Source organism: Melanotaenia boesemani, chromosome 9 (assembly GCF_017639745.1).
Source record: "Melanotaenia boesemani isolate fMelBoe1 chromosome 9, fMelBoe1.pri, whole genome shotgun sequence".
NCBI lineage: Eukaryota > Metazoa > Chordata > Actinopteri > Atheriniformes > Melanotaeniidae > Melanotaenia > Melanotaenia boesemani.
Genome location: NC_055690.1, coordinates 25,035,609 through 25,060,943, shown reverse-complemented (window position 1 = coordinate 25,060,943; position 25,335 = coordinate 25,035,609). Strand labels below are relative to the sequence as shown.

The 25,335-nt window shown below is 39.3% G+C and overlaps 1 protein-coding gene across 4 annotated transcripts in view; it reads left to right on the top strand.

Moving 5' to 3' along the window:
• Positions 1-3,176: 3,176 nt before the first annotated feature.
• The window catches only part of hip1 (huntingtin interacting protein 1), a 37,716-nt gene continuing 15,557 nt past the window's right edge, over positions 3,177-25,335 (top strand). For 2 of the 4 annotated variants that reach the window (XM_041995573.1, XM_041995572.1), the window contains exons 1-6: positions 3,177-3,487; positions 21,111-21,174; positions 21,791-21,933; positions 22,085-22,141; positions 23,644-23,724; positions 25,108-25,184. In XM_041995573.1, coding sequence (XP_041851507.1) covers positions 3,371-3,487; positions 21,111-21,174; positions 21,791-21,933; positions 22,085-22,141; positions 23,644-23,724; positions 25,108-25,184 — 539 coding nt within the window. In that variant the 5' untranslated portion in view covers positions 3,177-3,370. Of the gene's footprint in view, positions 3,488-11,082; positions 11,578-21,110; positions 21,175-21,790; positions 21,934-22,084; positions 22,142-22,535; positions 22,652-23,643; positions 23,725-25,107; positions 25,185-25,335 lie in introns of those variants that run through there. The other 2 variants (XM_041995574.1, XM_041995575.1) reach the window with 2 other exon arrangements.

Genomic DNA, 25,335 nt, shown 5'->3' with positions numbered 1-25,335 from the left:
TAATCTCGCGAGACCTAATCTTTTTTGTTTGCTACTCCCTTCCTCCCCTTCTTCTTTTTGGCTTCATTCTAATTACTACAATATGCATTATCATGACAGTAAAAACAACCATATCTTTCTAATCTTTATTAATCTTTTTCCAGTTTGTATTTGTTCACCATAATTGACTAGCAGATTGTGCTAATTTACTGAAATTTTCTTACCTTTGATAAAACCAGTTTCAAACTTCTTGTCCACATTTTGTTGATATGTTAGTATAATAATTATAAACAATAAAGATTTAAAATGTCTGTTTTTATCACAAATTTTAACCAGAGAAAATAACTATGTGTTTTGTATTCCATATGGAATGACTTGTTTTGTAACTGTTTTTACTAAGCAAATGTCCAGTTGCATACTTTTTTCTTGGGGTTCACATGAGATCACAAAGGTTTTCAGACTGTAACAGCAGAGTTTTGATAGGGATTTTTTTTATTTATTTATTTTTTGGTATTGTATTGTTTTTAGACTTCAACCATCTTTTCCTCTTTTTGATGAGTTTTTTAAATCACTCTTTAATTGCTATTCCAAGGGAGTTTATCAGGATGTGATACAGAAAAAAGGCACTGTGTACTGTAGACTGTCAGAGTGCAGACTAAGTTCTGACTGAGTGGATGTAGTTTGTAGTGTAAAAGCAGTTTGGGAGTCAGCAAGTCTAAAACAGTGCTATATAAGTACAGTCTATTTATGTTTCATATTTACATGGGTGTTACTATTGGATTGTCCTTTCTAACCAACATAGCCTACATTGTGGTTTCCCACATTTGACCAGCAGAGGGAAGAATTGAGTAAAGCAGAGCCAATATTTTCTCTGTAAATCAGTGACTCAGAGCAAAGGTTGAGTGTTGTAACTTTGATTTATTGTTTTGATTAGACTACTAACTGACAAGAAGTTATTCTGTACTTGCTTATGTACTTATGTACTTCACAGGGCACAAAATCAGAGTCTTTAAACTGGTGTTTCCCACTAAAATGTGGTCTTGCTGTGATGTTTACTGTGGTTATATATTCTTTTTTTGGTTCCAACTTTATTGATTACAATATTCTCATCTCTGTCTACTGTACATGTAGCACGAGTACTCATCAAAGCTCATCAAATTCTAAAAATACATGGATAGTACATTTTATAAATTGGGCAAAAAAAGTGTTAAACTTGTCTAATGTGTTTGTATTGGCGTTCCACTATCCATCAAATCCCTTTGTGCAGCATGAAATGCAACAAAATGTTTAATGTTTAAAGTGTGTTGGAGAAGGGTTGCATCTAAAAGTTGCAGGATGGTAGATCTCGAGGACCAAACTTGGGCACCCCTGCTCTAACTGATAGGACAGCTACAAAGTGCAAATTAGCTGAATGTTTTGTGAAAAAAAGCACAAAATCCTTGTTCCTTGAAGTTTTTTGGTAACTGACTAGTCTCACACTGTGAGGCAGAAATGCAGTTCAAACACTAAAACAACTATATCATTCAGACAGAAAATGTTTAATGTTGATCTGATATATAAAAGTTATTTAATCTAAATCTGAATGCAAAATGTTCTTATTAACAAGTCGGCATTGTGCTGAATTCCCATCCTCTACAAAAAATCCAATTATTGGCCATATTTGTTAAATAAACCTAATAATATTAGATCCAAACACATTCAGCCACATTTTTCTTACTTCCAGTGGACAGATGGTTACAAGGATTAGACATGGAGAGAGATTTTAGACATCATACAGTTTGAATGTAGAAACCCTGTCCTGAAACTAGAATCCAGGATGTGTGGACGCAAAAGCAAGTAAAACATAATATGGCATCTAAACAAAATAACATGTGACATCAACGTCACAACCTCAGTTGGAAAAAAAGTCCCATAGAAACGAATGGGTAGAATATTTAGAGCTAGAGCAGAAATTAGATTCAACAGTGTATTTTTATCAAAACATTGGGGAACTGATTTTCTCTCTTTCAGTGTAACTGATATTTTAGTTTTGTATACTACTTTATGAAACTCTGGTTTATAACGTGCTTAAGTTTACTAAACTATTCAACCCATATCAAGTGAAGTTTCTGTAAAGCAGTCTTTGTTAGATAAGACTGGTGTTGTCTTTAGTTAAGGCAGGAGTAAATAAATCTCTACATTTCAGATGGTGTGGGCGGACCCTGCTGGAGCTTCAGCCAGTGGCTGAAAACACTGGGAGGAGTCAGTGACCGTTGCCAGAGAAAATATCCAAATACCAGCGACGCTCATCCTCCTGCAGCTGAGAGATGTCAAGTCGCTCACAACAGCAGCGGGTTTTTTCCTGTGAGGACACTGTGCGTAAAAGCCCCTCATAAGGTCTGATGCCCCTACCTTTCTTACTTAAGTATATTTTTGCAGATATGCACAAAGTCCTTTAGTTTAATGTGTGTTCACAAATACATATTTAAGTATTTTCTTCTGTATTTTAGATTAAAATCAAATGAGCACTATTGACATGAAGCAGTTGACATAAGCAGTCTTTGGTGCTCAATTAAAATGGACCTAAAATCTTTAGAGATAGTTCAAATACATACTAGACCTGTATAAAACTGGTAAAATTAATAAACTAAACACAAAAAGTAAGGAAATTGTAATTCCTTGTTGTAAATTGGACTAATCAGACTTCCCAACAATATATAATGCAACACAAGCTGGCATTAATAAAGAAGGAAAAATAGTTGATCAAATTCAAGTAAAAAAGAAAAATAAATTTGTTTCATTACCCCTGAACCCTACTAGTTATATTGGAGAAATTTTTTTGACTGGGCCATAGCCTCTTTTTTCTGAACTTAATTTCAATTGAACAATATACAAGTAAAGAGGGTAATTAATAGCATACAGATACAGTAAAACAGCTCGATTCAACAATAAGTGAGTAAAGATATGTGAATTGGTAAACATAAATAAGTAAAATATGATTGAACAAATCACATATATATATATATATATATATATATGTATATAATGAAAAAAAAAAACAAAACTAGCCAAAGAGAAAAACAGTTTGAGGGTTGTGTTGGTTAATCAGTTAGAGCCTTACTGTAGAGAGAAAAACGGAAGTAGCGTCTTGCCGTAAGCATGCGTCACTTTACGTCGCTGCTGCTGTCATTGAGGGGCCGTTGGATAGAAAGGCCAAATGATCCAGTGAACGTGGGTGACGGTTCCAGAGCAGCATGGACGGCTGCCCGCCATAGTAGACGCTGCTTGTATTTTAGTTTTTTTTTTTTTTTTTTTTACAGTTTCGCCTGTTTATCGACAGATTTTATTAAATTTTATTTTTGTTCCGCTGTTTTTTTTTTTCTTTTCCATTTTTTCCCTCCCTCAGACGACAATGGATCGAGTAAAAAGCTCTATGCAGCAAGTCCCTAACGCTATCCCAAAAGTAATCCGACGGACCGGAGGGGCCAACAGCCTGGAGCTGGAGAGGGAAAACTTTGAGAGAGGGCAGGTACGGAGCGCAGATGGGATATGTCTTAACACAATAATATTATTCTTCTGGAAGTGTGGGATAGGGGTCTTGCCGGAGAGCAGTTATGTGTCGGGAGGATTAACAGACATGTCTGTCTGTTTGTTGACAGCTCATACGCTGAACTTCACTGTGATTTTTGTGTCAGAAAAGAAGAGATATGGGCACATTTATTTATTTATTATGTGAATTTGTCTTTTCCATTCTTCCAATTTTTACTCTGCCTCTGTTTGATTCAGATTGTCGTTTCTTACCCACATGTCTGTTTGTATTTAGGAGATACATATTAGTCCATTGCACAACAAAAGAGCTGTTGAAATGTGGGTCAATGGTCTTTTGAATTCAGATAACGGTGCTGTTTAGTCTATCTTCTGTACAGACCAGGCTAGATGAAGGCAAGATGAAGCGCCATGGAGCTCTGTTACGTTTGACAGCAGCTTGTGAAGGCCAGCAGTGTTGCTCTGATGAGATCTGGGAGGTGGTTTCTGCATTATATCAAGGCAGAGGAGATGCAAGGTCCTCTCTGTTTTGGTTGTGTTTGAGCTTATGGCTCCTCATGAATAATGAACACAGCTTCGAGAGCAACATCTGACCTTGCATGAATTGCTGTCCTAGTGAGCAGATGTATGTAGGCTGCTGATATGGTGCTGAGCCCGCTTCTTCCTGCTTGGTGGTCTCCCCTCCCCTCTTTCCAGACCAGGCACAAGGGAGAGAAGGGGTGGGTAAAAAGTAGGTCAGATGAATCCATCCAGTCAAACTGCCATAGGAGTACTGCAAAATGCTTCTCCCATCAGCGGCTGCAAGATATAGCAATCCAGTCAACATAGCTTAAATGTGCACAGCAGACCTTTGGCAACTGTGCATCTAGATGGTCCTCATGGATTTGCAAACCCTTTACGCCGGATAGTAGTAGCATGTATTAGAAGTGAGGGGTGAGCATGCATGGCTTTATGTGTCCTGAGCCAAGCTTGTGTCACTTAGGTCACTGCCAAAATCCTGAGATCACACACCCTGTCCAAGGAAACAGTGTTGCAGGATAATAGCTAATCAAACAGGAGTCGTGGTAAATGGTGATAAATGGGTTAAAAACACAAGAAATGTTTCTGGTTTATTTTAGCTCCCAGTTATCTGAAATTCTTTTGATTATTTTGCAGCTTATCAGTTGGTGTTGGCCGCTGCCTTTCAGGAAGATGAACATTTTCAGGCAAGATAAAACAAGTCTTGTGTGTGTTTTTCAACATGACTGGCATTCAGCATGACATTTCCATCTGCCTTTATATTTGTTTGTTTGGTTTTTTTATGCGGATGGTGCCACTTTCTCTTCTGTAAAGCAATGATAGAGCCTTTGCCAGGTTTGCCAGGTTTGTGAAGTTCCTGTTTGCCCTCACTGTTGGCAGGTTTTTTCTCATTGTTCTTTTGTTTTAAATGGTTGATGTTTGACTAAAGATCCAGAGCTGTGCTAGGTGGTGGGGGAATCAATGAATCTGCTGTCTACTTTACAGGGGATCAACAAGAGATAATCTCATCTGATCTGTTGTGCTTCCAAAGCTGCCTAAATCTCCTGGGTGCCTGGCTTTCACCTCCTTTGTAGGAAAACAACAGTTTGTCTTCAATTTTAAGTCATAATTCATGAACACATTAGCTTCATCTTTAGTAAGCTCATGTAAAGCTACATTTCTTTGTAGTTCACTTGAGAATATAGACTAAGAACAGAGCCAAGCATTCATGTAATCACTGTAAAATGCTTATTCCTAGAACTGTGTGCCTATCTCTCTGCTGAGTTGGGTAAACAACCACGGTGTGTTCAAAATCCTCTCCGTCATAGTGTCCACAACGGGTTATAAAAAGCATGAACCAGGGCAGCCAGATAACACACAGCCCTGGATTTTAATGACATGTTTAGCTTCATAATAGCAGCTGACTCTTTAATTTAAAGTTTTTTTAGGGAGGGAGTGAATCTCTGACTTGCATGTTTTGGTTTTTGCGTCCAACTGTATTCTCAATAGTCATAAGAAAACCAACACAAATAACAACCTAGTGCTGAACACTCCACATTTTTATAACTTTAATCTTTCAGCTCCAGGATGTGAGGGGTGGCAGCTCCCGGAGTCGGAGCTGTCTGTGGCCACAGGATGTTTTTCATTGAAAAGCTGGGCTAGGCAGTCATGTTAGGACCAATACGGATCATAATTAGTGCTTGTGAGAAAACTTCTGGGGCACCATTTGGGAAATGGAGTGTGAGACATTGAGTGACACCATATTGTAAGTTGCATAATTAAAGCCTTAAATTAGACTGCCTGCCAGCCTCCTCCTTCCCAGTTAGTCCACACTGAGGAAGTTCTGTCTGTGTATGACTGTATACAGCTGTGTTTCCAGATCTAATGAAAGTGTTAGTATGCTTGCAGGGGTGGTGAAGTTGAGCCACGGTTACAGCTTGATAAAGCCATTTAATTGAACTACTCTCTTTGTCTCAGTATGCAAATCGGAAAAGTCAGACTCCGCTATAATAGGTGGTGATATGCTGTCTATTACATGATAGACCAATAAATTGATAACCAAAGTTCTATGCATGTTATACATGCTATTTATTTAGTATTTTTATGTATTTATGTTTTTAAAATTAAGATACATGTCATCTCCTGTGGTTATTTTGCTGTTTCCGGCTTCTACAATTATCTTCGGTTTAGTACAATTTCAGTCAGCCTGACACTTGAGTTTGGTTATAATCGAACTAACTCAATAACAAATAATCATTTCTTTTAATGTAATGTTAAACACGAACAATGTGGATGGGTTTTAAGTCTGCAGTCATATGGCTAACATTTGAAGTAGTCGAAGCTGGATATTTCACCTTCTTTTAGTCCACTTTGAACTATTTCAGCTCCATTTTTTAGGATTATTTTACTTTTTTAGTTTCAACTATTCATAAACAACTTTCAGCTACTGTCAACTAATTTGTTATCTCTTTATATCTCTGTGCATATATATATTAGAGAGAGAGAGAGGTTTTCTTCTCATATATCCCTTGGGATAGCCCTTGGTGTACATTTATCCCTACTTTGGCATTATTTGTGATAATTACATGTGAGCTCAGATAATGGACCCTGCCTTGATATCATTTTGTGCCCCGACAGCTGTGGAATTCATGGGAGGAGCAGGTCTGCAGCCATCAGACACAAACAGGACTCAGCAGGGTGGACGTAGACAACCATTTTTTTTTTTTTTTATCGTTCTCTCTTTTGTTTTTCTGCGAGTCTTGTTCTCCCCCTCTTCCGACGTTCATTGTCTTGGATCCTCCTTTCCTTCTTTTACATCCTGCAATTCACAAAGCAGAGAGGTTATAGAGGGATATCCGCATACATGAAGTACACACTCAGACAAATGTGAGCATGAAAGAGAGACTTTTAAAAGCACTGAGGCAGCAGAAACAGCAGGCAGTGGTTTGTGGCCTCATTGCACTGACTGTGCGTGGAATAATGGCGCTGGTCATGAGTGACAGGTTCGTAAGTGGAACAAAGTGTGGCGATGAGTTCCTGGCGGCAATAACAAAGGCTCTGATTAACAAATTGTTTTGGAGTTTTGTTTTTTTTCTGTGGTTTACAGCACCATAAAGTGGGAAGGGAGGAAGACAGGGATGGAGCACTGCTTTTTGTTTCACTTGTAGCAGGGGTCAAAAGTCAGACAGCAACCACTATCGCTGGTGTAAGTACAGGGTATGCAAAGTAGCCTGCTTCAACTCTAGCAGCCTCTTTGAAAAAGAGATTGCAACATAGCTATGTGACAAAATACATCCATCACTGACAGGCTGGTGGTGAGGCCGGATGTTTTCATATGAAGTAAGGCATTTTCACACCGATCTGTTTTGAATAGTTAATGGCACAGTCTTTGGTTTCCCACGTTTCATTATTGATTTGATAACTCATTATGACAGTTTTATCAGGACAGAGGTCCCTGCAGGGACAAGGGATGGAAATTAGCATTTAGCTAAAGTCCAAGGTGCTTATATAACATGCTTCCAGTGTTCATTCACTTTCACTGTTCCAAATAAACTGTAAACTTCATCAGGCATTATCACATCAATTGTTGTGGCTTCTGTAGCAGAGTGAAAATTAAATCATATTGATAACTAAAATTATCACAAAAGTCTTCTGCCTACTTGTACCTTGGTTACTTGACATATATATATATATATATATATATCGTGATTCAGGTAAAAATATCGAGTTATAAGATTTGGTTCATATCGCCCAGCCCTAGTTAGTGTTACAAAAGGGTGTGCAAGACTTTTGCTCAATAGAGTAGAGCTCTGTTGACCACTGTCCTGCAGGTTTTAGAAGCTTCCCTGCTTCTACACACCTGACTGAGATGAAATGGGTCCACCAGCTTCTTGTCAATTCTGCACGATGACCCATTAATGTGAATCCGGGAAACCTCCTGAGGATACTGGCCTTTGAGAATCAGACTTAAAGAGCCCCATGATAGTTTAAAAATGAGGTTTGCACATGTACAACACAGCACAATTACTGGATAATCAGTGGTTTGTATGAGGACGAAGCACTGCTGTAACATACTGAGGGATGTCAATTATGGTACTGACCCAAAAATCAGCTGTTTGTGCAAATCAAACAAATGTTTGTCTTGAATCAAACCATTTGCACTGCAAAAATAACATTAATACACTATCTGCATCTATCAGACTTACTCAGCATGTGAACATCCTTTGAGAGGAAATGTGGTCTTGTTTTTTGTTTTGTTTTTTTATGTAACTGCATATTAATCAGATCACTATGTTTCTAGTCTCATCGAAGGAAAATACCTCAGCTGTGTGAAACTGTGCTTTTTGCTTTCTGGCAGTTCATTGTCAAAGAAATACTTCAAGACGAAGGCCAACAAAAACTTTCACATTTTCAAAGAATATGCTATGTACCTGTTGGAGACAGACAGGAAGGGCTGGCATCTACTTTTTTCCCATTTTAGCTGTATAAATATTGGATTTAGTTTTTGTTCTTGTTGGACTGAGCCACATCATTTTACCACAAATGGTCATGGCCACCGTTGATCATAACCTCCTTTAAAGAGCAGGATTTTTGGGGGGGATATTGATAATAAATTTAGCTGTTTTATAAGATAAATAATCCCTATCAAGCTCAGTAAAAACAACCTGCTCTGTTTTCTCTACACATGTTGTGATGTGGGGAAAAGATACTGTCATATTATTGCTTTACTTGATTCATTTGAGCAGAAGGATGTTTGTGGAAAGATGGAGTGTGACACACTGCACCAGGCTTTATTTAGCTGTACTTGTTCACCATGTAATAATTTATGTTGATAAACTAACTGAAGTTATTTGCTTTTGAAAACATATTTGGGCCCCGCAGCTGGGCTGACTGGACAAGAACTGAAACTCAGACATGTCATTTAGTCCAGGTGGGTGGACTTTCTAAGGAGATGAGTGTTTTGAGACTGAAAAGCCCGACGGAGACAGAGTGGGACAGCTGTATGTTAGAAATGCTCAGCCTTCGGCAAAGAGCCCACGCCGTACCAGGAAGTGAAGAGACTCGCCGGAAAAATAGTTGGCATTGTTTGGAGACAGACTGCTAAGCAGCCCTGAGGTATAATGTGCTGCTCCAGTGGTCTGATGAGAAGCATATTGATTATCGTGGCTGAGTTGCCCTCGGCTGGTCAGCTGATGTTTTGTGATCATACACTGGATTTTAAAAATGGATCTAGTAGGCTTATGGTTGTGTGGCTTTAGGCTGTTTCAGTTTTTTCTATCTGTTCATGTAATCCCAGAATGACTCGGTGATTGAGATCTATTGAGATTTATTTTTGTGCATCAGACCAAAGTGATCCTTCTGATAAACAAACTACATCTAATTTAGTTTAAATTGAGTTAATGGACCAGTAGATTTATCCCTCAACAGCTGCTGTATTAGATTAGATTTTCTAGGTGTATGATCATTGTTATTGTCTGTGTGTTGACTCACACACACACACACACACTGTTCTCCTTACCACCATGCAGCTTGGAATGGCATTAAAACTTCATGGATAAAGTGGGGATGGGACCCTCCAGCAGATTGGAAAAAAATGTTGCTTGTTATCATGAGTCTCTGTTTATGCTACAACATTCAGATGATGGAGGTCTTGCATTCTGTGAGCATCTTAATACCAAAATCTTGAGTATTGTTGGCCAAAGAACAGCAGCACACTCATTTTTAAATGGCAACTTCAGTAGGGTATCACAAAGTGCTTAATATCAGTGGTCTCATAAGATGACAGTGATCTCATCTGATTCAGGTGGTCCACGAAACTCCACAAAGCTCAACCAACAGAACACCTTTGAGATCGGTAGAAGGGGAAGCCGCTATACGTCTATAAGGAAATAAGTCTTTGCAATAAGGCTGCTCTGAAGGCAAAAGAAGTTTATTTAATTTCTCATCTGCATCGCTTATTCTGTCCAGAGAAATGTGCCTGAAAATCCCCAGCAACACTGTGGGTAAAAGGCCAAGATCTGTTCCCTAAAGAGAGAGAGAAATAATAATAGAGGAAGGAGTTTAAACTTTCTGCCCTCACAGAGAAAACGTCATTTCTGAGAAAAAGAAGTGTAATTTGTCTTATTTCATGTGATGGTGATGAGAGATTTGACTCTTTACTAATTGGAAAAATAGGCATCCAATTTGTTTTCTTTCTCATTTGTTTTCTTTTAAATTATAAAGCTAATTTAGGGAGATAACACAACTATTAAAACCATTAAATTATTAAGATTTAGAACATATGCAGCAGCTAAAAGAAGTGCAGCTTGAAGATGTAATAAGAGAACTGAACTGTCTCAATAGTAAATAAAACTGAGTACATCCCAAAATTGTCCTGCAGGCTATTCCAGATTGCAGGTGTAGTTTTAGTTACAAACATGAATTGTTTGCGTTATTTACACACTTATCTCATTTCTGCAGAGATAATGTGTGTGTGATTTTAGTAAGACATGCTCCTGAAATCTTGTCACTTCCATCACACAGCAGAGTTAAGCTGACTGAATAACAGAAACCAGATGGGGGCATCACTTACCCAGAATTGCTGTATTGGTGACAGCAGAGCTTTTCCTCCTTTTTTCCCATGTTGAAAGTTGCTCTTTTTAAGGCTTCATCATCACTGCAGTGAATATCAGGACTAAGACCCAAATGTGATCTGGATCAGGCCAAATTCCTACAAGCGGGATTATAGGACATGATGGTTTCTGTGGTTTGTCTACTACAGCCATTTGTGTACACGTATGATTTATATGGGGCTGTTTACTGTTGTCAGAAGAGGTGGAGGGGTTCCCACACCCTCTGTTTTTCTTCCTCTTAGTAAATAGCTCTTAAATCTCCCACAACACTGACATCATCATCACCCTCCTGAGGAAGATGATGTCAGGGTTATGTTTTCATAGCTGGTCTGTTTGCCTGCTGCTGCAGGTGATCATTTTTAATTACAGTTAATGAAGCAACTGTGAAAGTTGAGCTTTTGTTTCTCATTTCCTGGACTCACCCCCTCCATCCAGCAGGACCCCCCGGCGGTCCCCGGACCCCAGCTTGGGAACCACCGGGTTTGAACCATCCCACTCCGCAGGCTCTATTCTACTATTGTCTAACAAGAGAGCGGGCTATTTGCAAAATAAAGATAGCTTACTATCACGGCGTTAGCCACTATGTGGGCTGATCCCTGCGAGCAGGGTGAGTTTTTTTAACGTAGCAGCGGTGAGCGGCTATCACCGGCGGCAGTCCGGTGTTTTTCCCCCCGTAGTCACCATCGGCTTCTCGGCGGTCGGACGCTGGGAATCTTCGCCGACCAGAGAGCACGCAGGGCTCGGATAGAAAGGCAAAAGGACGCAGAAGGAAGGAATGAGGGATAGAGGAGCATTTTAATACCAAATCGGGACACATGTTGAGCTAACGGCCCGCTCCACCTCCCTACCTTCTCCTCCCTCGCCGTTACTAATCACCCCGTTAGGATAGAAACCAGCGGCTCTCCTCGCCTCTTACGATCCTTGCTCGCTGCTTGGAGGGACGAACATGGATCTTAGTAAAATCGTAAGTTCACAGTCAATTTGCTTTTTTTTTTTATTTTATTATTTTCTTAAAAGGAAAATAAATCAGCAGTGGAGACATGGAGGGTTTGGATTGTTGTTATTATCATTATTACACACATATATATATATATTACTACTTTTCTTTTTTGGATGTGGGGGTGGTGTCCATGAAGTCCTGCTGCATATATAAACCAGGGCTGTTTAGAGTTAGGGTCTCTTTGCAAGCAGGGATGTGTTTGCTGATTCACATGAGCAGAATGTAACCGTTGGAGGTTTAGTTTTTATTGTGGATAAGAAGGTATAAACAGGGTCCTTGAAGGAGGGGGTGCTATTAAATGCAACAGTTGAACATATCAAAGTGAAATCGTTAGATTTCACTTGTTTCATTCATCTTTAGATTTTCTTGTAAAGCAATGACATCCAAAATAAAAGGAGGAAGGAACAGTTAAGGCTTTGGGTGGGGGGAGATAAAAGGTCTGCAGACTTGGTATAAATGTGGCATGAATATCAATTGCAGATTAAGTTTTCTTGAGGCCAACTTGTGTGTAGCAAAAACTATTACAGAAATTAAATAGATAGAAGGTGTGAATTTAAAGTCCACTGAGATGATGTCGTCTGCATCACAAGCAGTTGAACAATGAGAACTTTATTCCACGTTTTCAAGGCCAATCTGGCTGCGCTTTTGACTCAGAGTGTTGTGAATGATGCGATAGAGACTCTCAGGTCGGCCAAGTGTCCAGGCTGCACTGCTGGAGCAGGTGCACATAAGTCAGAGCAACAAGACTGGCCTTTCACTGCCAGCATGGATGGATGGCTGTACTTGTAGCCCTTGTGTAGGTGTGGGGGAGGGTGTATGATGAAAGAACACCCGCCCACAGTCCTGTAATCCTCTACCAAGGGAGACACAGAGAAGTTTTGTGGAAGATTTTTTTTTTAAACGATAAAAAAAAAGAAAGCATTTCCCTCTTTTGATAACCGGAACAGGAAAATCATTCTTTCAGCCGTGAGATAAAACTAATCTGCCCACATGAATTCAACAGGGGGCATCTAGCTCAGACACGGCGTAGGTGTAGCGATGGAGTGTCTTTTTGACTTGATCTCCATTGAAATTCAGGAAGCAGGTTATGTTCAGACAAACATGTCTCTGTTTGTGGACCTAACAGGACTCGCCAAGACTGTCCTGCATGGTTTTTCTTCCCCCTGTGTTTTGGTTTTTTTGGCATGTAGTGAAACACAGGGGTATGAAAACAAACACACATAGATGGAAGACTCCCAGTGAGCAGAATCTACATTCCCACTCATTTATCTGGTGAAGCAATGCCTGCTAGAGAATGTGATTGCTATCATTAAAGGCATTTTTGTTTGATGCTGACATGTTTATATGAGACTTATTTACAAAAAAAAGGCGGTTAGGACTTGAGTTAGTAAAGAAAACACGAGTGTGCTGCTATAAAAGGTACAAAATATCTAGCTAAATCTTTCATAATTACAACAGATGCTCACATGGTATCTTCAACTAAGACATTCATCATCCTCAAAATTGCCCAATATCCTCTTTTTTTGGATATTTTAAAAATAAGGCTTGCTAACATCTGGGTTTAGGTGTTCAATTGACATTCAGACCGGGCTCAAGTGACTCTGCGATAGACATGGCTTTTAGGGTGCAATATTTGGCGTAAAATTCTGAAAGATTTTGCACCTTTGGTTTGTGTTTACAATGTACTTTATTCGTGTGAGCTAAACCTCCTGAAACTTAACTTCATTAGGGTCGATATTCCTGAAACAACCACTGACCAAGAAGAAAAACATCTGGAGGAAGAAGAGAACCAGCCTCATCTGTTGCCCAGAACTGAAAACAGATATTCTTCCCTTTCATCCGTTTCTTTCTCCACAAGTAAACAACGGAGCAACCACGAGTTTCTGCAGTCTTGGTTTTTCAGTATTTACTCTGGTGTTAAATCCTAGTGAGTCTTTGTGTTTTACTAGAATCTGTCCAGTATGGACAGCGAGCTATCCAAAATGTTGCGCTCTACATCACCTCCCCGCTCTGGTTCTCCGGATGGTCCGTTTGCTTCACACTCAAACTGCACCAGGGTTCACTTGCAAGTCAACAGAGGAAATCTGGTTTTCGAGCTGACGAGAGTCTTTTTACCTGTTTTTGGTGCATTTCTGTAACACTTAAAGGCCAAACACATACATATATATGTGACTTTATATATATATATATATAAACTATCTAGACTTTTGGTATTGACATGGTATCTTCTGGAAAAGTCATTAAGGAGATCAAAGATTTTTTTAACAAATCTGTCAAACTGAGCAGACAGTTGCCAGTCAAACAGACACCTCTGAAAACAATCTGTTTGCTGTAGGAGCTTGTCTGTGAAAGTGGTGTCAATTCACCACTCATTAAGTTCTTCAGGAAAAACACACAGACCAAGTTGTGATGCTTTTGTTGTTGTGAGCAAGTGGGCTGAGCTGAGCTGCACAGATGTTCCTTTTACAATGAGTCTTCATGACACCATCTCTGGTCCTGCAGGAAGTTGAGCCTCTGAACTGATGCACCTTAACACTGGCCTGCAGAGAGCGGTCCTGTCAGAGACCATGGCCTGGAAGTCAGACCACAGTCTTTAAGCTTAGACCACAGCATATGTGTGTGTCTTTAGTCAGCTGCTGAAGCTCGGTATAATAAAGTCACACACTCCAAATGGCTTGGAGCACCATCTTTTCCTGCCTTTTTTATTTTTTATAATGGGCTCTTCAGAGCCAGCATCATCCCACTGGGCTTATCTGCATCCACAAATGCCCTGTTATTAATGAGCGTGAAGATGCTTGGTGCATTCTGTGGAAAACAAGCTGCCCCTGACAGCCTTAGAGACCTGTTCAGTCCATGGTTTTTAGACTGATGGGTGGTTTCAACAGCTCTTAAAAATGGAATAAGAAAGCCTGACAGATCTCGCAGGGTTGAAAATTATGTTGTTAAATTAAATTAAACTTTATTTTGTTCAGTGACATTTGTACCAGATGAGTCCTTTAGTATTACCACCTCTTCTCTGTTTGGTCTTGTCTTCTGTGCATACAAGTACACAGGGGAAAAAGCACTCTATAAAAAGACCATCTTTTCCACTACCCTCCTCTCCACTGTGTGACCCAGCCTGTTTTTCACGAGATGTGGAGTGACAACATGCAAAATGGTCCTTAAACAAGCAACACAGGCGGGTCTGTTAGAGTACTGACCTTTTGAATCGGGTGGAGCTCCTGCTTGGAAAAATGTTGGGGCCCGAGATGCTTTTCCTTTTTATTATCTGATTTTTAATGCAGCGGCAGAAAGTGCCTTTTTTTTTGCAGCTGTAGCCCGTGGTGGTGAAGGTTGTGTGTGTATGTGTGTGTGAAATTCATTTTAGTAAGGGCTGGCTTTCAGTTTCAGGTAATTATTTTTGGTTGTGTGCATTGAACTGTAAACACAAGAAATGTGTGTATTTTCATTTAGTAAAATCTTATGTGCAATGAACAGACATTAAAGGCTCTTTCCATCAATTGTAAATTGCTTTATGTTCATAACTGCATCCTGCAGATGGATGCAAACAAACTTTGAAGCGGCTTTAAAGCAGTTTAGATTTGATGACAATTTTGCAGAGAATTATCCGATCTGGATTTAAATCTGCTAAAACATTTACATTTACATCTCTTATCAACTTTGTTTCCAGATGTAGCAGAACCTGCTCATCACCAAACAAAACAATTTAACATTTATCTCATGAACATCGGGAAACATTTCTCTGGAGATTACAAGAAAGCAAATATTTGTCTAATGGATGAATAAAACCCAAAGTTTCACCTTAAAAATATAGATTTTTGTGACTTACAGTTGTATGTGCTGGATATGTTTATAGGTTAAATCAAATATCTTTATTTCCATTTGTGTTTTATATATTTTAAACATTTAGTCTTATAGAAAGTGTTTGCTGGTCATTTACATTTGCATAAGAGGCTGTCCTTATATTCATCCTTCTCAGTGCAGAAGTTTGTGTGTACTCACACACAGACACCTGGAAGAGTCCAGCAGGAAATGTGACAGAATAAAGTATTTGGTCTGAGCTGGGGTCTGTTTGGGTGGACTAAGGTAGTGGCGTGGTAGAATGGGGACATTTTTCAACAAACAGACAGGAAGTGGATAGTGCAGGGTGTGCCAAGAGAGGAAGTCTGACTGAGCGCGCCCCTCCTTCCCCCATCATCAGCACCTCCACCCCCTGAGAGTTACCCACAATGACCAAGCCTCTACTGCTGCTCCCTCAGCATTACAGCAGCGCTGCATTCATATACCGTTTCATGTTTCCTGTTTCCGTTCCTCCCCTGCATCCCTTCACTGCTCCCTCCTCACCCTGCACGGTACAGTAGCTGGACAAGTCTCAACAGGAGCTCCCGTCTCTCTCATGTGGTGACTAGCCATCGTTCATTTATGCTGCACGCTCTGTGGGTGAAACTGGAACGTTTTAATATTGAGAATTGGATTCAGTATGGACAAATTTAGAGAAATTGTATAGCATCCATAGTAAAGAGGTGTTTTTATGCTTGTCATGTGGTTCATAATTTTTTTTATACCTACCATGAGGATTTCATGGCTGCATGATAGTGTGGTGGTTAGTACTGTCGCTATTGATAATGTTTTTCATTTATCATAGCACTCCAGTGTTTTTGGAAATGAGGTTGTAATTTTTCTAATGTGTGCTTCCTTGATCTCATTACATTGTCAGAAATGAGCCCCTATGAGGGTCTTTAGATGACACTTTAGTTGTCCTTCTCCCTCAGTGAGGTGATTAAATCGAGGGGCAAATGAGATCATTGATACACATGAAGCTGAAAGCACTGCACAGTCAGTTATGAGCGCTCTGAGCGCTATCCTATTTCTCCTGCACATAAATGATAGTCACAGTACTCTAAATTCAATTTATTGCACCGCTCGGTTACTAAATGATCAGGGTCACACAAGGATGCCTCCTCTGCCTTCATGAGAACTTAAATCAGTGAGAACAAATGTTTCTGAATTTAGCCTTCCCCTTTTCATTTAGCTCCGGTGAGGCAATTTTCCCATGATTGGACATTTCTGGCCCATCGTGTTGAAAGAAAATATACCAAAAGACAAAATTTACTTATTTTTCCCTGTTGGTACCAAGAACTGACCATGATGAGATGGCATGTCTGCAAGACTGAATGGAAAAATACATTTCTATGAAATTGTCACATGCTCTCGTTAAATGTTGTGAGAAGTCTCTCAGAAGCGAGGCAGAGGATGGGGAAATGAGACGGTTAGCGAGGGCTGTTTCACTTATTGGGCAAAGGATACTTCCTCTCTCTGAGTGGTGTGCACTGGCCCTTCAGTGGACAGTCAGGCTATGATCAGCATATCAATGCTGTGCTTTCTACAGAAGGCCTGATTAGGGCTTGCCAGACCAAACTTAACATGCTTTCAGCACTGTTTCAATAACACTTTGTTGAAAAGCAGAGCAGTGGAAAAAAAGGATGTTTCTGGAGATAGCAAGGGGCAAAAAGGTTTTCAGTGTTATGCTGGCGAGCCCTTGATTTAATGCCGATTATAACTGTTGCATACAGAGATGAAAATGTAAGCACAAAGGAAGGATGCAGTGGTGTAGATTTACGTCTATATTTGCCAACCTCAAGACTTCCAATCAGGGGTGATAATTTGCTTTGTATCCTGATAATGAGTTTATTTTCTGAACTCTTGATTTGAGCTTACATTTAACTGTCAGCTGCCAGATCGAGGAGCCATTGATATACTAATGCCAGTAAGCTACCTCTGCTACTGCCAGGAGTCCCAGGCAGCTGGCAGTCCCATTCAACCCCAATGTTAAGTACAAAGTCTCACTGTGGGCTAATTGGGTCATCACATGTGGCAACTAGTGAGTGACAGAGAATAAGAGGAAGTTAAATGAATTGATGCAGCATAAAAAAAAAAAACATCCTTAAACTGTGAAAACCAGGCTTGAACTATTCCTTTAAAAGCTCTCAAAGCCAGACTAGATAAAAACATTTGAAGGCTGGACAACTTTAAAAGCCTTGGTGCTCAAGCTTAATGCCGTCTTTACTTCAGTGAAATTTGTTCAGATGACTGCATGAGATAGTTTTTGTTTTATTTATAGATAAACATCTATGACAGTGACAGGAAATCACACAGAAGTCGCTTCCCACACTAACAGAGCAAAGCACATGTGGTCACAGTGTAAATAAAATGCTTTCTTTATACACTGAATAAAGTAATGTCTGAGGGAGAATGAAAATGCTGCTTTACAAAGTTGGTACCATGTTTATTTTTTCTACAGAGCATGTGTAAACTCAACTAGTTTAGTGTCAAAAGTGAGACTGAAACCAAAAGACAACAGGAAATTTTTACCATTTTGTGGGCTTAAAACAGAAAATAATATATTTCTTGTCAAGTCTGATCAAAAAGGTCTAAAAACTTTTTCAACAAAAAGATTTTGCTGTTTTGTGTACAGGCAAACATGATAATGGCTAATCTATGGACTCAAAATCTGCACAAGAACTTTGTCTCATAGCTGAATTATTTCTTCTACATTTACATGTGCTCACCTTTTATCTTAACAGAGATTAGGGTGAGATAAGAGGAAGCACTGCTCACTGATTTACAGATGGATTGAATAAAAGTAGCACATCTTCAGTGTGGTTTGTTAGGAATGTGACCAGTAATCATACCAGATGTGAGTCTGAATCTTTGGTTTCAAGTCAACAGGAAATGTAGCTCTTTATAAAGCAGATACAATACTTAAACTGTGTGACCTTTCTCTGTGGTTTACTTCCTCCGGTTTGACCACAGTCTTCTTTCAGTCAGTATTAGCTCTACGGTGCATGGCCTTCGCATACACACACACATATAACTGCAGAATCAACTTCTGCTGCTTACTGATGAGGGACTGAGGGACTTTTGGTCATGTTTGGTGAGCGTGAACGTTATCTTTGATGTATCATGGTTTCTACTTGTCATTTTGAACAAAAACATCATTTGGTGTGAAATTTGGAGTTGTTATCTGAGGGCAGCTTCTGAATTCCTCCTTTCCTGACACTCTTTGTCTCAGTGAATCACGCCTGTGGCTTTATCAATTTCACACAAATTAAATTTTTGTGGACACAAAACTTGTTTGCCTACTTGCTCGAATGAGGATGATGCATCATTCAGTGTGACGCGCGTGAAGGATGCTCTATTGTTTGCAAAAAGGGGGCAGATTTATCAACTTGCTTGTTTGTCTTTAAAAATCCTACTTACTATTTTGTTTCAGGGTGTGTTTTAAGGGGATTATAGATATAAAGATATTTCCTGACCTTTTATAAAACAATCCACAACACCTGGTAGCATAATGGTGCAGATTTTCTTCTTATGAGATCTCACAGTGTTTGGTTTGTCTCATTCTTAGAAATTGTGAGCAACCGGTGTTCCTGCTTTCTTCGCTCTTACATCCTGATTCATGTCCTGCTCCTTCTTGCCCATTCCTCATGCTAAATTTCCAGTCCTAGCTGCTCACATACTGGAAGAGGAGGAGCAGATTCAGGACATCTGTGGGAAGTGAGATTATAAAATGGGATCCTGTCCTCTACTGACCCAAGCTGCCACACTCACAGTTCATGATATCACACAAATGAAAGTAACAGGATGTATAGTTGGCTGTATTTACCGAACACAGGCATTTCAAGCTCGGTTTGAGTCCTTTGTCGAGATGTATGAATTTTTCTGGTTTGATTTTCCTTTTGTGTGTGTTATGAAACATCAACCGGATGCTGCTTGTTTTGAAAATCATCTGAAACAGCTCAAATGTTGAAATGACTTAGGACTTGGCACACCTATGAACAGTCTGAGGGCTCTGTTAAACTTTTAGCTCATTGTGCAGCTTGTTTGACTGCTGAACATAACTTTTCGGGGAACTCAACACACTGTAGCTATTAAATTTTGTGCAGGAGTGCAAATCATTATGCTAACATATTAAACTGGGTAACTTTTAAACTTAACATCTTGTAAACGTTAACGTTTTATAATGCTATTATTAACAATTTCAATCTGCTATGTCAAGTTCACGCCTAAAGCTGCTAGTATAAATCTTTATGACAAAAATATCTGTAAAATGTCTGTTAGCTTTGTTTTTGTTTTATGTATTGTTACATATTATGCTTTCTCTTTAAATTAAACTGATTGACTTTTAAGCATTTCATCTCTTAAACATGATCACATTAGCGTGCTATTATTAGCTACTGTAATGTTAAGTTTAAGCTTAAAACCACTACCTTGAATGCGTGTGACAAAAAAATAAATCACTAAAAAAATAGCCATAAAATGTTACCTTCAAGTGTAATTTTGTTTGGTTGATTAGCAAGTTTAAGCACATTGTCATATTAAATTAGTACACTTCTAAATATTAAAATACATCAAAGCTCATGGTCATTAGCATGTTAGCATACTGTGATTTGCATTAGCTTCTAGAATGGATGTTTATAAAATACATGGAAAATATCAGCCAGCAACTATCTTTTTGTTTTGTTGATTAGAAAATAAAAGTATGACTATCTTTGCTGACTATTAATCTAAAATAGTGCGCTTATAAACATTTAAGCTTGTGAGCATTAGCATGTTAGCATACAGTGATTTGCAGTTACGCCTTTTATTTCATATACAAGCCTTTAATTTTGTTTAACAAATGAAACATGTAAAATACCAGCTTTAACGGGATTTTTTTTCTTCTTCACCACTTTGGCATCAACCACAACTGTGTCTGCCAGATGAAAGTCAGGAAACTTTTCTTCAGTCATATGGTTTGGATGATGCTTTAACTTGAGCTAGAATTGAAGAGGGGGTTCATTCTCAGCCTGGCCAACATTCCACACTAGATTTTACTGCAGACAGAGACAGAGACAGTGGATGAGACTCCCCTGCTCATCCACACGTGGTTAGTTGTTGATGCCATCTCATCAAGTTGCTCTGTCTACAGCATTGAAGCCAACTTTTATGAAGAATGACTCCCAAGAAATGTGAATGCATTCTTCTGGTTTTAAAATGTCTAAGGTCTATTTCAGTGATGGATTTCTGTTCAAACGCTGTAGAGTACGTTAAATAGTTTCAATTGTGTAATTTAATTTTCATTTTTAAATTAGAAGTCCAACCACAAACAACAGTCACATACGCTTTTTTTTTCATTCCCATGTCACATTTAAGTTAAATTATTTAAGTGACTATATTCTGTGTGAAAAGAGATATTAGTACATACGTAGTTTGATGGAACAGTTTTTTGCTTGTGAGGCTGCAGGGCTCCTGAAAAGCAGCAAGAAGCTCAGGCTGTTGCCTTGAATACTAACTTTGCAGAAAATGGGTCAATCAACCTTTTCCAAAAGACACTGCTGCATCCTTTCCTCCATGCATTTAAAAAAAGCAACTTTCTGAGAGGTTAAAGGATGTCAGAAGTTGTAATGAAATGCTCAGGCAAAAAACAGTAGGCTGATTTGTTCTTTTCCCTGCAGGCTGTCAGCATCAATAAGGCCATCAACACACAGGAGGTTGCTGTCAAAGAGAAGCATGCCAGGAATATCCTCATCTTGTATTGTGTTATGTGTGTAAGGGAAAGAATTGTTTATTTCCATGTGTGTGCAAGGGTTACTTTGGTGCAAAACAACAAACATGGTGTAACCTCATCTTCTGCATGTGGTCGTGTTACAGAGCTAGTATAGTCATGGATAAAAAGAAAACACAAAGCTGTACAGAGAGTTTTCCCCATTTCTGTTTTATCAGACACAAAGCAGCCATCTGAAATCCTGCAGAGGTGAGACAAACAAAAGGCTCATTAAAGAAAGATCGTGGGGATTTTTTTTTTTTTTTAAGCCACAGTGTGACTTACACACTTTTGCATAATCGCAACATCACTGAATTATATATATATATATATTCTTGTAAAATATTAAACTCTCTTGTGTTAACGTAGTAAGATAAGATGCCACATGTAATGGAGCAAGATATGCAACATATCAAAGTCATATTAAATATATAGGTTTTCTGTATGATGATTGGTAAAGATTTGTTTAGCTCTCAGATTTAACATGTGGATCACCACAAGTGTGGTTTAATTTTCATCAGCTGTGAGCCAGACTAGCATTAAACAAAAACGTACCCTAATCTGTGACCTCCTGATCCTTGACTGTGTCACCTTGCATCTTGGGGACCCATCATGAGAAGGGTGCCCACACTTTCTGGGCAGTGGTCAACCGACTTCCTCTCTCCAGCAACGCGGTGCTGTGCTGGAAGTTCTGCCATGTCTTCCACAAGCTGCTGCGAGACGGACACCCAAACGTATGTAAAGAAGACTCACTGGTTCCGCTCATACATGTGATCATTTAGGAAACTTGCCATTATTTGCTCTTCATTTCATTATATTTGCCATTCATTTCTTCAGCATGAGTGTTAAATTAATGCTCGTCTGTTTCTACTGTTGACCCTGCAGGTGATAAAGGACTCCATGAGAAACAAGGCTGATTTAACTGATATGAGCAGGATGTGGGTAAGCATAGACACAGAGATTATTGTTTAATATCATGCATCATATTATGGCATGCTGTCACAAGTTTAAGGAATATAGCTTTATCCCATGATTAAAAATAATCTTCTTTACTGAAGACCCGGTTATGTTTTTAAATGTTGATATAAAGGAGGGTAGATTAAAAATTGTAAAACAGCAGTATACTGCTTAGCTTCTGTGCTAATACTTTTGTTTTTGTCTCTGGACAGAAAGCATCCCACTTAAATGTATTATTGTTAATAAAGTGGCCGAGGATAAGCACACCATGAAAGCCCACTTAGAATTTAACTATCCCTTTAATCTTGTCTGAGTAGCTTATGATGATAGTGAACACTTTATTTTTGACAACCCCTTTCTATGTGTCCAGAGGCAGTAGAAGTAGTATCTGTCAATGAAGCATTGACTGTACTGAACGAAGCAGCAGCTTTTAGCTGTGGAGATGCTCTTACTGGAGACTGAAAGTGCCCTTTTTCAGCTCAGCTGGAATTCAAAGTACGTTACTTCCTACTTAAAAGCACATTTAAAAGGCCACAAAAGCCATAGAAATACTCAGAAACGGATAAATATTAGGCATATTGGCTGTCAAACTTGTGTACAGAGCTTGGGGAGGCTACTTTTACACCAAAGTGAGTGTAGCAGCTTCAGTTCACAGCTTACTAAGTGAACTGCTGAACTGTGGACAGTCTGACAGTTGTGGCCTTGTGACAAAGTGCTCACTTCGGGTTTTCATTTCTGAATAGCCTTTGAATTTATGTCTTTGCTTACTTGAATAAACGAAAACAAACCACAGCTTATGGGCAGCCTAAACTTGAAGCTGTTCAAAGCAGAGAGCAAGTCATTGTTTTCACCTCAAGCGAAGTATTCAGCAGTAGTTTCTGTTGGCATTGATTTCTGCTTTATAAAGATAAGAAGCCCAACTGTTGTTGATTGTTTATTGTGTAAACATTTATTATGAAATCTATTTAGTCCCAAAGAATCACGTCTTGTTCATGTTAGGCAGCACCAAGTGGCCGAAGGTCGTAATGTTCCTTTGAATTTACTTCCAACTTTTTCCTGGTGTCACCAGGGTGGAGGATCTAGGAAGTTTGGTCTCTGTGACCAGCTGTGGTCTCTCTTTCCTGTAGTGTTACCAGCTGCACTTCCAGGACTGAAGAAAACGGAAATTGAAAGCAATAGCAATAGATTTTTTTTTTCTTTTCTTTTCTTTTTTTGTACAAACTTTTTCTTTGTACAGAATCCTCATCGAAGGAAGAGTCTTAGCTTTTGTAGTTCAAATTTTCACCCCTGAAGTATGACAAAGCACATCCTACATCATTGTTTGCATGTTTATTAAGTTAATTTCCTTAAAAAAATAAAAGTGCTTCCTTCACATACTTTTACCCAGACAATACTTCAGTCCTCTAGCAGGAAGTCGATTGTATTCTGCCTTTGATCACGTCTCTCTTTCTTTCTGTTGATGCATCTCTTTCCTCTTTTTCTCTCAGGGTCACCTGAGTGAAGGCTATGGGAAGCTGTGCAGCATCTACCTCAAACTGCTCATCACCAAAATGGAGTTTCACATCAAAGTGAGTTGGCCTGGCCTATAAAACCCCGCACCAGTCTCCCTCATCACTCATTATCTTTGCGTCAGACTCTCTTTTTAGTGCTGGTGTGTCTCTGCGGGGGAGTGGGAGGGGGGTAAGGGGGATGCGGCCTCATAGAAAATTCCAGCTTTAACTCTAATGGCCTCTGAAGTATCTGTAATGTTGTCTTTTTATGAGACAGCTGAGCCAAACTGTGGAGGGAGCAAGAGGTAATTTGGATGCTATCACAGGGAGATGTAATTCACCATTTAGTGCTGGTCTGCTGAAGACTGGAAGCTAATATATCCAAGGTTGTCTGTGGGAACAGTTTACCCAGATGCAACTTAAGACCCAAAGTTTTAACGTGAACGTTTAACATCAAAAACCTTTTGATCTCCCTCTTTGTTGCCAGTTTCTGCTAAATACTAAATCATTTTAAGCCATCATGCTCAACTATTGTGTGAAATAATTTCCTCATTCATTAAGGCCAGTTAATTAGTTCATCTAAAGACGGTGTCAGATGATCTTTTAACCTACAAAGGACTAATATTGATGCCTCTAAAATAACTATGAACCTTATTTAATACCTTTTAATACCTTACAAAATACCTTTTGGTTTTCTCTTACAATCAGTGACCATGAGTACAAGCTGATGCCTCTGTTAGTGTTATCAAGTCATCAACCTTCCAGGCAGTAAACAGGTTTTCAGTAGTTTGCACAGGTTGTAATACTGCGGTTTTGTGTAAATTCAATCAACAGTCTGTTTAATACAAAGCCAGAGTTGTGTTCTGATTTGATCTGCTGGGTCAGCAGCAGCAGAGGACGTCAGCAGTGTAGCCACTACTTCAGCTAATGCTGCGCTTCTTAGCTGTTTCACTTAATAAAAGCTCTGAATAGTCATTTATTTCTTTAGGAGTACACGTTAAAAGTAGAAGCCCAGAGGACAAACTGCCAAAGCAAATCGCATTAGGCTGGAAAGCAAATGGTAGGTACAGATCTGGGACTGGGGCATGATCCCATTAAAGGCCTCAGACTGAGGTGATCTGATTTCACCTTCAGTTTGTTTAGTTCTCAGAGGCTTTGAGGGACTCAGAAGCTTTAAACATCTTCTTGAGGACTGCAAACAGAGTCCCTGGATTGATTTCCTGCTCACAGTCCCACATATTATGGACAGACATTGGATGTCCAAACCAGTATTCAGCCCTTTTGCGAAGAATATATATAGTTTAGGGATATTGGTACGATACTATGTATGTGTACTCGTACTCAGTATTTATAAAAGTGTCCCGATAATACAGAACCTGATACCAGTGTGAAAAAACTTGTCATCTCAGATGGATGTCCCATTGCAAGTTTAAAGTTTTGTGCCGTTATCCTCTCTTTTAGAACCCTCGTTTCCCCGGCAACCTCCAGATGTCAAACAGGCAGCTCGACGAGGCGGGAGAGAACGATGTTAACAACTTGTGAGTGCTGCATGCTGCTGCCCTTATCCATGTTCTTTCCAGCTGAGCATGGCTGATGTGCTGTGCAAGCCCCAGGAAGGTCATATTAATGAGTTTTTATGGTACACAGGGGGGAAAAAAGTGTGAAATTAAAGACTTTAGTCATGACCTG